General features: G+C 38.7%; 1 protein-coding gene across 1 annotated transcript in view; it reads right to left on the bottom strand.

Annotated features, from left to right (window-relative positions):
- Sh3kbp1 (SH3 domain containing kinase binding protein 1) overlaps nucleotides 1–17,342 on the bottom strand; it is a 332,949-nt gene that overhangs the window by 144,665 nt on the left and 170,942 nt on the right. The window contains exon 5 of the mRNA XM_026405448.2: nucleotides 8,701–8,830. Within this exon, the coding sequence (XP_026261233.2) occupies nucleotides 8,701–8,830 (130 nt within the window). The remainder of the gene's footprint in view (nucleotides 1–8,700; nucleotides 8,831–17,342) is intronic.

Raw genomic sequence — 17,342 nt, 5'->3', positions numbered from 1 at the left:
GAGAGAAAAACAAGAGAGGGGGGAAGGGGAAGCAAATGATGGCAAAAGAAGGAAGAGGAAGAGTCTTTAACTGAACTTGCCTTCAATGAATCTGCTGCAAGAGCTTCATCCACAAAATTAATTAGAGACCATTAGGCAGAATTTAAGGTTACAGAATGAGCCCAAAGTCCCCATGCAACCATGATAGCAATGAGCACCCAGATTTGGGGTTTGCCTACGCAAGTGACCAGCATATAGATTATGCTCAGTTAAACCTGGAAGCCATCTCAAGATTGTAATTTAAGAATAGGAAAACCTCAATTAACCAGAAGGAATACAATTCACAGATTCCTTGAATGACTTAATTGTGTAGCACCATCTTCACTTTGCAGAGTATAAGCCAGATCTAGGCCCCATTTTTCTTTATTTTCTACCTCTACAGCCCCATCTGATAAAAACAGAATATTTAAGCCCCAAGATTCTAAATGAGACCCAGAATTCTCTTCAAAAAGTCTGTTGGGCTGGGGGTGTAGCTCAGTGGTATTGTACTTGCCTAATGTATATGAAGCCTTGCATTTGATCCCCAGCACCACATACATACATACATACATAAATAAGAGAATTGTCATCTTCAATGCCTTTAAGCAAGAAAACGTATCAATATACTGGGGAGGGGGGTTCACCAATGAGGTTTGAAGCCAATAGTGGCATTCATCTCAGTGTAAGGGGGTTTCTGTTTAGCATCAAGGACACTAGAAAATCCTGTTTCTTGAAACATCTTAATTGAGGTTTTGCCATATCGGTCATCATGAAACTGTATTTAAGCATGAGGACATAGGACTCACCCAGTGTCAAGTGTCAATTTTTTGTTACAAGTAGAGGTTATCAATATCATAAGCCTGGACATATGATTTAAGCCCAAATATCTTTGGAACCAAGAGTAAATACAGAGAATACACACATATTGTCCCACTTTGAGTGTTCTCCCACCCATCCACCCAACCACAAATACATATACACACACATAAACACAGGCCCTACAGAGTACCACAAACAGGTAAAAATGATTTGCTACAAAAAAACACATCAATTAATAAAAGCATTACTCTAAGAAATAAGTTCTATAATGGCTTTTGTATTAAATACTCAAACTGGAGGCTAGTCACATCATATAGCTTTATAGTTAGGTGGGAGGGATGAAAAAGGTAGGAGATATGTACAGAGTGGGAAGAGAACAACCTGTCTCACTTCGTATAAACATTACATATAGAAATGAGAAACCCAGTAGGAACCATAGTGTCAGCTCCAGGGCCTTGTCACTCCTAATACATGAAGGGATTTGTGAATAATCAAAATAACAACTTAGATAGAATCAGGTATTTCTAATTTCCATGATATATAGACTGGTAGTATACCCTCATTTTGAAATCTGCCCCTTTTGCCAGGTGTGCTGCATCTAATTAAAGCAAATACTTAGGCAATCCAATCACTGTAAGAATAATCTAGAGAAGCAACAATCTGTTTCAAATGTTCTTGTGAGACTTACAGCTCTTGAGGACGTTGATGACAAAAACAGAAAGTTTAAAATGGCTAGTTTTCATTTGAACAAATTTTTATTCAACTTCAGTGATTAAGTCATTACTACTCCTGAGACACAACCACTGTTTTTCGAGCCAGGCCCTCCAAAACCAAATAGCATTCGTCCTGTCCATGTTAGAAAACAAGTATAAGGGTGGGGGTGGGGTGGGGGGTGGGGGGTGGATCACTGTTTTGATAAGGTTCCCCCAAGTACAATAGAATTTCCTCGTGCCCTTACACTAAACAAAATCTGGGAGTCACTGAGAAAGACCATGGCTTTGATGTCTCTAAATTTGGTCAAGTTTGTCTGCAAACTCTCCCTGTTTACTGGCAAGGAGGCTGTCTGGGAGGCAGACTAGGCTGGGGGCTGGGTGAGGACACACAAGCATTCTATTTGAAAAGCAAAAGAAATGAGTAAATGGAAAGATCATGAACATGAGTGATGTTTACCTTATTGGGGGAAATACTGTCAGTATTAAATATGAGTATTTGCAGAGAGCAAACACTATAGAAGGGAAGAATTTTAAGATTCAAACACAAAATCATATGCTTATGCTAACTTTGCCTGAAACTTTGTTTTATGAATTTGCTAACTGCTCTTCATTGCTAATAGAACATTCATCAAACAAAAAATAAATACCATCGAACACTACAAAGAAAAATGAGTGATGCCCCAGAATATAATTTCTCAGCCTGGCTTTTGTTTTCATAGATGAGGGGCACTGAACAATTGAGTTTTTATACCTGATGAAACACAATATTTTTGTATCATGGGAGTAGTTTGCCACATATTTTTAAAAGTCAGTTTCATCTTCGTCTTAGCTTGATGCATCACTAAATAAACATGATCTAAACTTTTTAAAATAAGGAATTAGGAAAATAAGAAATTCAATTCAAACTAAAAACCCATGGTTATTAATGGTTATAGAAAGAAAATGCAAACTTTCTCAAGATTATAATAAATAACTGAAAATGTTCCTGTAGCTACAGGATTTAAAAACAATAAAGGAATATTTTTAGTTTTATAACAATGATTTGAAATTAATTAATGTTGGGCTGGGGATGTGGCTCAAGCGGTAGCGTGCTTGCCTGGCATGCGTGCGGCCTGGGTTTGATCCTCAGCACCACATACAAAGATGTTGTGTCTGCTGAAAACTAAAAAATAAATATTAAAGTTCTCTCTCTCTCTCTCTCTCTCTCTCTCTCTCTCTTTTAAAAAAAAGTTAATTAATGTTTTTAAAATGTTTAAAATTAGGCTGGGGTTGTGGTTCAGTGGTAGAGCACTTGCCTAGCATGTGTGAGGCACTGGGTTCAATTCTCAGCACCACATATAAATAAATTAAATAAAGGTCCATCAAAAAGTAAAAAAAAATTAAGTGTTTAAAATTGAAGATACATTTATATCTTTTTAAAAAATATTTATTTAGTTAGTTTTTAGGTAGACACAGTATCTTTATTTCACATTTATGTGGTACTGAGAATCGAACCCAGTGCCCCATGCACACTAGGCCAGCGTGCTACCACTTGAGCCACATCCCCAGCCCACATTTATATCTTAAATGTGAGGCAAGCTATGAATGAAAATGAAGTTGGACAACAGTGAAATCTGAATTTCTTTGCCACCATGTTCAAGTAACTCTTATAAAAGTCAGGATATTTTGTGATTATAAATATTTGGTGATCAGTTCTACTTAAAATTAGTATGTGCACAATTAAGAATAAAGCCACAATTAAATAGTCATAATCTGGGCTTGGGTTGTGGCTCAGTGGTGGAGCACTTGCCTAGCATGTGTGAGGCACTGAGTTCGATTCTCAGCACCACATATAAATAAATGAATAAAATAAAGGTCCATCAACAACTAAAAATATATATCTAAAAAACTTTTTTTAAAAAGTTACTACCATTATATTAAAAAATAGTCATTATCTGTGATCATAATATAAAAATAAGATCAACTTGAGTTAGGTTTCAAATTTGTCAGATTCTGGCCTCTGTATTCATAAGTCAGGCCACACTCAGGACTTAATTAAACTGGGCAATAGTGCTGTCATCTGATACAAAGAGCTACAGTTCTAACCCTGGATGTTTCAATTTTTACAACATAATTTACTGAATACCGTGTGTGGGGGGGGTGAGTAAAAGAGGGAGGGAGGGAGGTAAAGAAATATGGATCTGGGATGTGGAAGTCTACAATGGAGAAATCTATAAATTCAAATAAACTGTGATATATCAACTAATCACAATGTATGTACCTTACTTGGATCTAGATGCACACTAGCAAATTGCATAAAAAATAAGAAGACTATTAGGGGAAAGTGAATAATTACCATATTTTTAATTATTTTAAGGAACTGCTGCAATTTGGGGTGAATGTGTTAATAGCATTTTTTTGGAGGGGGTAAAAGGGATTGAACTCAGGGCACTCGACCACTGAGCCACATCCCCAGCCCTATTTTGTATTTTATTTAGAGACAGGGCTCACTGAGTTGCTTAGTGCCTTGCTTTTGCTAAGGCTGGCTTTGAACTCGCGATCTTCCTGCCTCCACCTCCCAAGCCACTGGGATTACAGCTCTGTGCCACAGTGCCTAGCCAATAATAGCATTTTTAAGACATCCTATTATTGACAAATACTGAAATAATTATGGTTGAAATTATAAAATATGTGGGATTTGCTTCAAGATTACATAGGAGAGACTGTGTAGGACTTTAAAAATTTGGTCATGGATTGGTAATTGCTGAAGCTCTGTGATAGGTACAAAGGAATTCATTACACTAGTCTTATTTTTGAATATGTTAGACATTTCCTATAATTAAAGGTTCATAAAAATCTTTTTGAAAAACTACCTTTAAGGTTTCATAAATTCTGTGAATTGGAAAGATATTTTCAAATTTAAATATATAGCAATAGTTTTTGCTACTATGTAACTATGTATCTTCTTCTCTGAGACATAATGTTTAAACCAAAATATCAACCAATATAATTGTTACAGTTTTTTCCTTGTTGTTCAGGATAATCTAGTCTAAGAAGTTTAGGGATTTCATAACCAATCACCATATGTAAAATTAAATCAGAGTAAGAAAAAAAAGCAAGTTCTAACAAATTTTACCTGTCATTCAAAGATTAAAAAAAATGCCTTTTTAGGGTAATAAATTCATCAGGCATGTATTAAACACTTTCCATATGACAAGCAGTCATGGTACACATCTTTAATTAATATAGTGCTAATGTTACTTCTATCACATTCATTCACTAATATACAAAATTTAATTAGTACCTCAAGTATGTTCTTGAAGTAGAAATGTGAAGTACACAACTATGAAATAAGCATGCACATATATGTACACATACAGAAGCAGGTGTGTGTGGGGGGGGGGGCGGGGGCGGGAGAGAGAGAGAAACAAAGAGATATACAAAGATTGATTGAGCTGGGGTTGTGGCTCAGAGGTACAGCACTTGCCTAGCATGTGTGAGGCACTGGGTTCCATCCTCAGCACCACATAAATATAAAAATAAAGATATTGTATCCACCTATAGCTAAAATATAAATATAAAAAAGACTGATTGTACTCAAGTTTCTCTTCATACCAGGATAGATTTTTATTTATCTTTAAAAAACTCACCCTAATGCCTGACAGCATTTAAATTAAAAGGAGGTTTAAATGACATCCCCGTGATCTCTAAAAATTACCAACGTGGTACAAACATTGGAGTTTAACTTACCCCAGAGTCACATGTTAATTAGGCAATCTCTGTGGGAAAACTAACTGCTGTTTATAAACAGTATTAAGTGGGATGGTCTAACAAAGACTTTGATTAAGTACATTTAAGTTCATACCAGAGAAAAAGCTAGATGTCTTGTGTATGCCCTATGTTTTGTATTTTTCAGCTTTAGGACAAAAGTGAATATGAATTTGTGATGCCAATAAGAGATGTTACAACTGGGTGGAGTGTACATGGGATCTTGGTGTACAGTTTTGTGTTTATTTTCACAACTTTCTGTAAATCTATAATTATTTCAAAACAAAAAGTTTTTTTTTTCCTTCTCTAAACAGTAAAGTCTATTGAAACCACTAACACCATTTTATGGAGATAAGACTAAGCACAGTGAATTTCTCCTTTATTTATGTCTATCAATCATCAAAACAATAAATAAAATAGAAGGAAGACCAGTAGAATAGGGGAAGGGGAACAGAAGGAAGAGAGGGAAATAGGAGGAACTGGGAACTGTAATGGAGCAAATTATATTTCATGCATGTATGATTATGTCAAAATTTACCCCAATATTATGTGAAACTATGATACACAAATAAAGACATGTTTAAAAAGAATAAGTAGATTCATTCTAAAACCAAAGGTTCTGCTTAAACAAATCCTACCAGTATATATAATTTCTGCAAGTGATCTGATTATATAAATTTTCATATGATGACATGCTAAAGCAAATCCAGAGTGTAAATGGCTATTGAAAATATTGTCAGAATACTGATAGATACTACTTCTTGATTTCAGAGGACTCTTACATTTAGCAAGCTACAGGGACATTATTTTCACACCTGTTCTTCAATAAAGAGTTCTCTGGGACCAACCCACTTGCCACATTGCCACGGGACTGGCTCTCTGCCTTTGTACCCACTCTTCCTCTGATGCCAGAACTCAGGATTCTTTTCTGAATAACTGGGGATCTGTGTGCCCCTTTCTTCAGGGTAAGCTTTCTGAGGGTAGGGTCTCTGCTCTGTATCTTCAGTGCCTCACACAATGTCATAGTAACAACAGGGCTCAACAAAGGTTGAATGAACAAGGAACAGAAGGAGGAGAAAAAGGATGGATGAATGAACATAAACAGGTGGAGAGATAGGCCCTCTTTTCCTTAACTATACATGCAGGAAGATTACCAAAGCCATTTGCTTTTATCAGAAGAATGCATCCTTGTTAGGAGTCCATGCCTTTCCAGGGACCTCAAAATCCCTTCAATGATGGGCAGATTCCATGGATTGAACATGGCTATTGAAATTTTGGGGTTCTCCTGGTCCTAAAATGGAGGGCTAGTAATTGAATGAGTGCTGGGGGGCACAGGTGAAGGAAGGACAGTTGAGCCTCTTAATTCTGTGCCAGGAATTCCAGTACCATACCTTTGAGGTGAGAGTTTGGGCAGGGTCAGTTGTCCAAATTATTGATTTAGAAATGTGTGGGAGACTGTTTGTTTCTAAAACTGCAAGCTCTGAGAGCATAGTTAAAATAATATAAAGCTCTCCCAAAGAGAATTCTAATACCTCCCCTAAATCTCTGTATCAGTACAGGAATCCCCAAATCATCTCCAAGTGCAGACATGATGCTTCAGTGACTCCAGCATCAATGAGTAACCAAAAAAACTTTAAACTGCTAAACACTAACTGGTTATGCCCCAACCAATTATCTTGATTAACAATGAGAGCTACCATTTATTAGAGGCCTTCCATAGGTAAGGTGGCTGATATACTTTATTGTTATTGGAACTCAATATTTCATTTGCCCATGACCTGATTTGGTCCCCCCTCTAAAAAAAGCACATTTAATCCACAATGTCCCTGAAAGTATTGTTATTATAGGACCTAATTACCATGTATGATACTATTCCAGTGTACAAAAAGCAACACTAGGGCAGTTAGAATTCTTATGTGGATTTTAAGTACAATAGCAACTCTTATAGTCAAGCATTAGCAGGGCCATGTTAGTGGAAAATCCCTCTGCCCTAAGCCAGAAAAGGCATCAGGAGCTCCAGGATACATTTGCTCCAAAATCTTTTCCCAGTCCTTCCTTTTATAGACTCCAGGAATGGAGTTCAGGGAAGGAAGGTCCCAGGCTTTAGCAGTGGAGGAAGAGGTACTGCTGAAGCTACTGAGACAACCATCCAGTATAGCTGTATCTATATATGTCAGGCTGTGTGATCCAGAGCTTCTGAGACACGAAGCAAAAGAGGTCACCTGAGCACTTCTCTGGAAATGGCTTTACTTCCAAATCAGGCATCTGTCTAATCATACCCCTGGTTAAATAAAAGAGACATCAAGCCAACATAAGAACACCACTAAAAAGTCAGATTTTTCCAGATGGAAAAGGAAGACATTGAAGAATTATTTTGGCAAGACTGAGCTGCCCTCCTCTTATTGAGAAGTCAGCAACCCTAGGTAGTGTCGCCACTACTAAGATACAGTGAAGCCTCCTACAACATTCATGCCCATGACCTTGGCTCAACACGGCACAAGATAAACACAGACGCCCACGTGGGAAGTTGGGTTAGCGACTGGGAGAACAAAGCTTCCCGGTCCTGACCTTTTGCTCCATGAGCTGGAAAGGGCAGCAGAGAAACTGGAGGGAGACCTTCAGGCCCTGGAGAAAGAAAGACCTGAAGTTCGTTCTCACCATTGCAGAAGGAAACGCATGCTTGCTCAAGGTGGGGCCTAGACTCAGTTGTCTTGTCAGACCTTTTTTTTTTTTTTTTGGTACTGGGGATTGAACCCAGAGGTGCTTTACCACTGAGCTACGTCCCCAGCCCTTTTTTTTTTATCTTAAGACAGAGACCCATTAAGTTGCTGAGAGCCTCACTAAGTTTCTGAGGCTGACCTCAAACTTGTAATCCTCCTGCCTCAGCCTCTCAAGGCACTGGGATTACAGGTGTGCACTATGAGCCCAGCATGTCTTCTCATACTTTTAAGGAAATTAGCATGCACTTCTCTTGTGCACGGTACTTCTTGCCATCAAATATATATATATACACACACACACACATATTTTTTTTCTCATTTTTCTCCATGTTCCACAAGGGACACTGAGAAATTCGACAATCTCATTGGGTTCATTTAAAACATAATTATGAACTTATGGTAAAAACATCTCATAGCTGTATGAGCCCCGCCCCCGTGAGGTAGAACCATCATGGTATGAGGGCTGACAGTCATCTATCCAGAGATGTATGGAATGTATGGCTGCAAGTCAGACCTCTTCAGTGATAAACTTACTAAACCACAGTGGGTTAAGGTAGTACAATCAACAAAATACCCATGAGCTTTTGTCACAGCATCTCAGCATAGGACACAGTACAGAAGGGAAGCTGGAATAGAGTTTAATGGTCTCCCTCATTTCCTATTTGTGGAATAGACTTGCTTACTTGACTTGGACATCTGCTCATCCTGGGAAATGCCGAGTTCATCTGATTCCCCTGACAGCTCCTTGATGAAGTTGGAAGGAAACATTCCAGTCTTCCCATTGAGAACACCTTCCCACCATCCTTCCTCCACCTGTATAGATGCAAAGAGAAGAACAGAGATGCAGGTTAGACATGGAGGTCCCAGTTTAATCTCCCATCTATATGGTATGGAGTGGAGCCCACATAGGGACAAAAAGAGGATCCAAAACTTAAAAATTACCAGGGAACCAGAAAGTAAGCCACAGGGTCTTGAGATTCAGACTATGGAAGGGTGGGGGGTTAAACTGTGGTCCACAAATGTAAGTGGACAACAATGAACACTGAACACACATTTCATTTTCTTTAACCTCTATGTGAAATTTGGCATTTGCTTTGTTTATGAATGTAGGTGACATAATAGAAGGACCTGTCACCAAACAAATCATAGATATTTTCATATCATATCACACATGTGTGGGGATCTTGAAATACCACTTGTACTCACTGTTACTTTGAAATGGTGGTGTAAGTTATTCTACCTGGTAGGATACCCTTGTTATTTAATATATTAATAGGAATAAACATAGATTACTTTATCAAAATTTGCTTTTAAAATAATTTGATAGCTACCTTAATACAAATAGTTCCCTTCAGAAGCCTGTGTTTTCTTTTTTAAAAAAAAAAATTTTGTTCTAATTAGTTATACATGACAGTAGAATGCATTTTGACACATCATATATAAATGGAGTATAACTTCTCATTTTTCTAGTTGTACATGATGTAGAGTTACACCGGTTGTGTAATCATATATACACACAGGGTAATAATGTCCAATTCATTCTACTATCATTCCTACCCCCATACCCCTCCCTTCCCTTCACCTCCCTCTATCTAATCCAAAGTACCTCTGTTCTTCCATAGCCCCCTCCGCTTATTGTGAATTAGCATCCACATATCAGAGAGAACATTTGGCCTTTGGTTCTTTGGGATTGGTTTATTTCACATAGCATGATATTCTCCAGTGGAACCCTATATGTGTTTCATTTTATGCATTTAAAATCATTATTTAAAAACTGAGAATAGTTGTTCCAGATTACCAAAACCAAGTAAACAACCTAACAAGAACAGTCTAAGAATTCATTCAGAAGGTAGAAAGATTTTCAATAAGTTTCTAGATGACCCTAGAACGAACTAGAAGGGGATGAAGGGAGGTATGGACAGTAGTGAGAATGCAATCATCTGGGTAGGGAGTGAAGGCTAGATCAGGGGAGCAGTAAGAATGGACAAGCAGATTTGGATTTGAGGAAATGAGGTTTGAGCTGGCCTTGAGTGATCAATTAGCTGGTACACATGAGAGAGGGTTAAAAAAAAAGATGTCATGTCAAAATTTTGTGCTGGAAGCTGGGCATGGTATGGTGCACGCCTGTAATCCCAGCAGCTCGGGAAGCTGAGACAGGAGAATGCAAGTTCAAAGCCAGCCTCAGCAATGGCAAGGTGCTAAGCAACTCAGTGAGACCCTGTCTCTAAATAATATACAAAATAGGGCTGGGGATGTGGCTCAGTGGCCAAGTGTCCCTGGGTTCAATCCCTGGTAACCCTGCCCCCCCAAAAAAAAAAATTGTGCTGGAACCACTAACAGAACAGCAGAAGTCAGAATAGTGAGCTGGCTTCTTGGAGGAAAATAAGTTCATTTTGAGAACAAGCAAGTATTAAATTACCAATATGATGCAGAATAACAAAAAGAAACCTAGAATCTTTGATTTTTTTACTATGTGCATGCACTACCAGCCCAAATCAATAAATACAATTTAAGAGCTAAAATAATTCAAATAACAAAAAAAGAAAATTAGAGTCAAAAGCCAAGTTCAAATCCTATCCTGAAACTTGTGTGACTTTATTCCATTTTTTCCTACCAAAATGAACCCCACTTTTATAATCTGTATGATAGGGATAATTAGCACATGTCACAGTTATTCATATTAAGGAAGGATCTTGATCCATATTAGAGGTTTATGCATAATGGTTCTACTCTATGAGTTGGGGATACAGAACTGTACAGGATGTGTTTATTTTTCCTGGAAAGGGTGACAATCTACCAAGACAAAGTGTGACTAACAAACTAGCAATATAAGGAAAATAAAATGAGAAAATACTATGACAACACAAATTCAACTTATATATACAAAGTCAAGTTTAGTGAGACCTGAGATGCTAAAGGAAGGCTTTGAGAAAAGAAAAGTCACATTTAAGAAAGGAAAAACAATAGCTAAAATTAGGAGAGAGGGCATACAAGACATTCCAGAAAGGGGGAAGCCGATAAAGCCTGTGAAATGGAGATAACCAGAACAATTTGTTTAGAACATTAGTTAGAGAACTCCTGGGATACAGACTTGTAGAGCAGAGATTACATTTGCGTGACCACAAATTCTTCAGGAAAGAAAGCAGACGATAGCATCCATGCAAAACTGTCCCAGTGACTATTCAATACCAACTCATGGCATTAACAGCATTTCCACTGAAATCATTCCATGTTTCTTTGCCAACTCGAGTGATATGTATTATTTTTTTCAAGGAGCTTTTTATAGGATTAAGATGGTTAGGAAGATTCACTATGAGCCTGCATATCAATATTCACAGGATTTGTAGCATGGGGTCCTTTGTGCTATTCCTGAATAAGGAACCATAAAATAACCTTCTTCCTCCCAGGAATCACAGGGCAGGAGGGGAAAACCAAGGGCATGAACCACAAATGAGCGATCTGTGGCATAGTCCCTGACTGTGCAGGGCAGCTGGGCTAATTCCATGCCACTCAGTTTGATGATGTATGAAATGTTCCTGTTCCTGGTAATAAGCAGCTCCAGTCGGAGATCCCCGAGGGAAGTGCTCCTGATGTGTAGGATCAGCAGGCTGCCTGCTGGGAAAACAGGGGTTATCTTCACCTCACCATACCCCTAGATGCCTATATCGCTGTCACAGCACAGTCTGAGAGGAGTGGCCTCTGGGAAAAAGGCAGAGGTCTATCATTAGCCATGCAGTGGGTGGAGGGGCAGACAATCAAATCACTGCTCATTGCCTGAGGGATACACTTCCCATCACAGGCGCCACGGGCACAAGGCTGTTTCTTTGTGAGCAGAGCCTTGGGGAGGGGGTGGCCTCGGGACCAATGACAGCTGTTCTGTACTATTTCTTCCTTCATGCGGCTGCTTTGGACTTGAGATGAGTCTGGAGATATGAGAAAAAATGATCCTCAATCTTACACTATCCATTTTTGGAGATATTCTAGTTCAACTTCCTGCATAAAGACAAGGATACTGAAGCCCAGAGTGATGACATTCCTTTACTTATTCATCCCAAGAGTAAAGCACAATGCATGACACTGAATGAATGAATGAATGAATGAGAAATCATTAGGATTTCATTTGTGTGACCACAAATTCTCCATGGGGGCTTATCAAGTCCTGATCCTCCATAAAAGGTTTTTTCCTTCCACTGAGGAACAAAAGGGACCAAGAGACCCTACTCTATTGGTCACTGTTCTTAACTAGGTCCTGTCATGTCTTGTTCTGTGTGGCCTTCTCTGTGCCGCCATTCCACTGATAGTTAATGAATGAATACTTAATCTATCTTGCACTGGCCCAGGATCTCCACAGATTCACTGGCGAATGAAACAGTCAAAGACCCCATCCTGAGAACATCTGCAACAAAAGAGAGAAACAGGCAGAGCCTGTACACCTCCTGCTCAGAAATCAAGCTGGCTGGGCAGGGGCTGTAGCTAAGTGGTAGAGTGTCCACCTCACATGTGTGAGGCACTGGGTTCGATCCTCAGCACCACATAAAAATAAATAAAGGTATTGTATCCAACTACAAAAAAAAAAAAAAAAAAAAAAGAAATCAAGCTGGCTTTTGCTGATGTTTCTGCACTTAAAGATATGCATCCCTTTATAATAACGTCACCAAGGGCTTAAATTTCTCTCCAAAGCAAAGGAATAAAAGGTAGCAAATGCCTACATTCTTCCCATCCCCACTCATAAATAGTCTTCTGCAGGCCTTAGCTCTAGGCTGAGCACAAACCCCACCTGTGTCTCTCTATGATCAACCTGACCAGCTCTGGGGCCTATGGCTATGTCCCAAGAACAAACTCTGCCTTTGGTTCAGCATTGGGAGCAGGGCAGCTTGCTCCTGGTGAGTTAAATAAAGGCCAGGTAAAAGCACTTACACCATTTATATTCCAGTGCCCTGCAATTTTCAGGTCTCTATGATCAACAGCATCTAAATGGGTTCAAGGCTCAAGGAAGTGGTTTCTAGATCATACTCCTGTTAGAAGCTGAGAAAACAATTGGGTGAATTTCAACACCTTGCACCACCCAATTATGCAAACATAATCCACATTTGTAAGGCAGGAAAGAGGATGACTGGAATAAAAAAGATGATGCACTTTCCCATGGGTACTTATTTGGAACAGCTCAAATTTATTATCCTTGAAGATTTTTACCTGTTAACTGCACTGAGAAAGGAACAGTGGGTTTGTCAAGTCTAAAGTCTACCTGAGGGTACAAGTAGCCAGACAGAAAAATCCATGTAAGGACTGCTATAGCTTTATTCATTCAATGACTACTTTGTTTTCCAAACCCTAGTCAACACAAACTGGAAGGGTGGGTTTGGAGAAAGCAATTGGGAGAAATGGACACAGAGGCCAGTAAAGTCAGATTCATTGTTCCAAGAGTGGTTTTTACCATTCTTTCCATAAAGGAAAATCAACATAAACTTCAAGGGAAGATCCATACCTAAACATTAATAAAATCTTGCTCAAAAATATTTCAGATATAATTAAATAAGGATTTCATTGTAGTTATTTCTCCTAGCCGTGAAAGGGAAGTAAAAGTATTTTGAACATTTTTAACACCAGAAAAATATTAAGATCATTTTTAGAAGTTTTTATAATTGAAGTATAATTTATATCAATGTACAGATGTTAACAGCACAGTTGGTCAGTCTTGACAAATGCTCACTGTATTCTACACCTCTATCAACAAACACGCCATTTTCACCCTCTGGAAAATTTCCTTGGGCCCCTTCCCAGTCAATCCACCTCAAAGCAATCATTAATCTCATTTCAATCACCTTTGATTGGTTTTGCCTTTTCTAGAACTTCATATAAATGTGCAAAGACATAGTTTACCTTTTGAACACTGCTGAAAAAAATTGTTTCTGGAAAGCATCCTTTTTCTATCTGTGGAACTAATAGAAAATTATTTTTAAGGGGGCTACTTCCTGAAGACATAAATGCCTATATTATTTTCCATTTTAGTTGCTTTAAATAACTGTTGGTTTTAGTACATGGAAAGCTTGTTGTGCCAAAAATAAACAAAAAATTATCTAAATGCCTGGACCAATATTTTTCCCCAATTCATGCAAAGTTCACCTCTTGTTGGCCAGAACATTCCATAGACATAGGAGTTGACTTTTTCCCCTTCCCTCATTCTTCCAAGAACAAGTTTATTTCACATGAAAGAGAAATCTAGAGTTGAAAAGGAAATTATTTAAGAAAACATATAATTTCTATTTAAACTTAAGCAAATTCTGCCTAATAAGACAGAGCCACATCCATACTTCAATCATCAGAGTAGAAAGAGTTTCTGTTAAAGCTTCTGGGAGACATTCCTCAGCAGTGCTTGACAGTTCTGTTCTTCCCAATAATCACAGGCTGGTCTACAGGTCCCCAAATTCCTAAGAGACTCTAAGCTAAGGTCTTACCATCATTCCAATTTGAAAATATGAAGAAAGAGGAAATTGAGTGAGCAAGATGACTTTTCTGATGAGTCAAGAATCTCAAGTTTTGTCCTGTCATTATTCCCAGGTTCGAATATTGCCTATGGGGATGTGTTAACCTTAGAAAAATCCCTAGGGAAGGAACCTTTAAATGGATGGATGTTCCTTTGAAAGTTCAGTGTGGGCAGCAATATATCTTTTAACCCAACTCCATTTTTATTGCATCTACCACACCTGCTGCACTCTACTTGTTCCAAACCTTCACAGGTAACCCCCTACCTACTTCAGAGAAAGGCTATACTATACTAACACTCTGTCCTCTCTCCAGACTAGCCCAGCAACTGGCACAATACAACCAGTGCCTGAAGAATTAGTCCAAATATTGCTCACCTTTCATGTGTCCAGTTGGAATTTCATCTATTCTAGGAAGCACCTTCTTCACCTTCAATGAGACTCCCATCTTTCAATTTCCTGCTCACTCATCAATAACATTATTTGCCACTCTGGTAATAACGTGGGGTTTTAGTTACTTTCTTAACTATATACGTCTTACCCTCCATGACTAGACTGAGCCTGCTTTAAAGCAAATTCCATTCAATAAATCTCTGAATCATCATAAACATGATTTCTTTAAAAATGTAAGCACTGAGGGGCTGGAGTTGTGGCTCAGTGGTAGAGTGCTTGCCTAGTATGTGTGAGGCACTGGGTTTGATCCCTGGCACCACATTAAAAATAAACAAATAAAATAAAGGTATTGTGTCCATCTACAACTAAAAATATTTTTTAAATGTAAGCACTGAAATATTTGATAAATCTCATAGCTATGCAAATCTGTTATTTAATAAATACATTTGAACTTGCAAATATGTTATTTTTATGGGTTGTGGCCTGTTTTGTGTGCTGATGATTCAAATCTAATCACTTTCTCTTCTAAACATGGCTTCCTTCTCCTTAATATTAAAATTTACCATCTCTGCACATTAGGAACTCAGAAGTGTTCACTCCTAAATTATTTGGGGAATAAAATGAGAAAAGCTTGAGCTCTTTAGATGATCACATTCTAATAAATAGATTTTATACTAATATTATCCTTTTTTTGAAAAAGGATAGGAGTTCTAGAGCAAGTCAGTGTCTTAATGGGTAAGAATGGATGTATGTTCGGATCACAATTAACCAATTAGTTTTTTAATTGCCTGATTTCTCGTATCCAAAAATGAAATGAGGATGAATTGCACATCCACACTCACAAAGATTATCTGAGTTATAGTTTCAAAGCATTTCGAGGGCCTTCTTAACCCCAGCTGAGCAAACCAAGTCTCCTTCCCTGGAAGCAAAATAGAAGATGTGGGTACTTTTTGAACATACAAGATACCACTTTTTTTCCAGTTGTTCATGTACCTTTATTTTTTATTCATTTATATGTGGTGCTAAGGATCAAACCTGGTGCCTCACACATGCTAGGCAAGTGCTGTGCCACTGAGCCACAACCCCAGCCCCAAGTTACCACTTTTGCAACCCTCAAGCCAGGTTAGTCTTTTACCCACATCAGTCTCCAGTCAGCCTCACTGGGGGCCACTGAGAAATGCCTCAAAAACTAACCATAAAGAACACATAAAAGCCAAAATCTTTGACTATCCCTCAGGTCACCATTCGGAGAGAATAAGACCAGGCACATTCAACACAGGAAGAAAGGCAGCTACTTCCCAAGACAGATAACAGACAGAAAAACAAAGCTGCTTCAATGTACTTTGATACCCTCTCCCACAAAAAGACTCCAGAGGCCCTCAAATCTACTTCTCCTGGTAATCTTGTCCACATACCATCTCTGTTCTTCTATAATTAGAATTTCACCTACATTTCCCTGTCCTCTCCACTGTAGACTAAAATAACTCAAATGTGTATTCACAATAACTTCTTTAGAAATATCAATCCAGGGCCCATAAAATAAAATAAATAAATAAAAATAACAATCCAGAGCTAGGCATGGTGATACACACCTGTAATCACACATGCATGGGAGGCTAAGGCAGAAGAATCACAAGTTGTAGGCCAGCCAGGGCAAGTTAGTGAGACCCTGTCTCAGAATAATTTTTTTTTTTTTTAAAAAGGGCTAAGGATGTAACTTGCCTAGCATGCCTGAGGCCCTGGGTTCAAACCTTAGTACCCCAGCCCCCGCAAACATCAATCAATGTAGGAATTTGCAGCCTGCTATTTTTTTTTTTTTCTTAATTGGCAGCCTGGGTTCCTTAGGTTCACCTTGATGGTTTTTTCCATAGCAGTACCACCACTCTCCAGCTAGGAGGCGGAAGCAGGGTGAGTATTTTCTCCAGCAAAGGCTATGTTGTCAACTCCAGGACCACAGCTTACTCTCCCTTCTGTCCTCGCTGAGGGGGAGGGCTGCAAGCTGGTAGCTGGCTCCTGCCAGATGAGAAAGTTGTTCATCCTACCAAGGATCAGGGTGGTTTCTTCCAAAACCTGCTTAAGCTCATTGTTTGTTATTGGTATCAAATACTTGGTTAAACATCATAAAAATACAGAGATGTGAAGAGAGTTAGTGGTAAGAAGGGATAAAGATAACATTTGAAGGTTAAAAGGAAAACCACTGCCAAAACCGGGTGCAGTGGCACATGCCTATAATCCCAGCGGCGTGGGAGGCTAAGGCAAGGGGATCACAAGTTCAAAGCCAGTCTCAGCAATTTAGCAAGGCCCTAGGTAACTCAGCATGACCTTGTCTCTAAATAAAATATAAAAAAGGGCTGGGGATATGGCTCAGTGATTGAGTGCCCCTGAGTTCAATGAAGGGAGGGAGGGAGGGAAAGAACGAACACAACCAAATTAGGTATGTATGGGACAAC

Source organism: Urocitellus parryii, chromosome X, assembly GCF_045843805.1.
Source record: "Urocitellus parryii isolate mUroPar1 chromosome X, mUroPar1.hap1, whole genome shotgun sequence".
NCBI lineage: Eukaryota > Metazoa > Chordata > Mammalia > Rodentia > Sciuridae > Urocitellus > Urocitellus parryii.
This window is presented reverse-complemented; position numbering and strand designations above follow the sequence as displayed.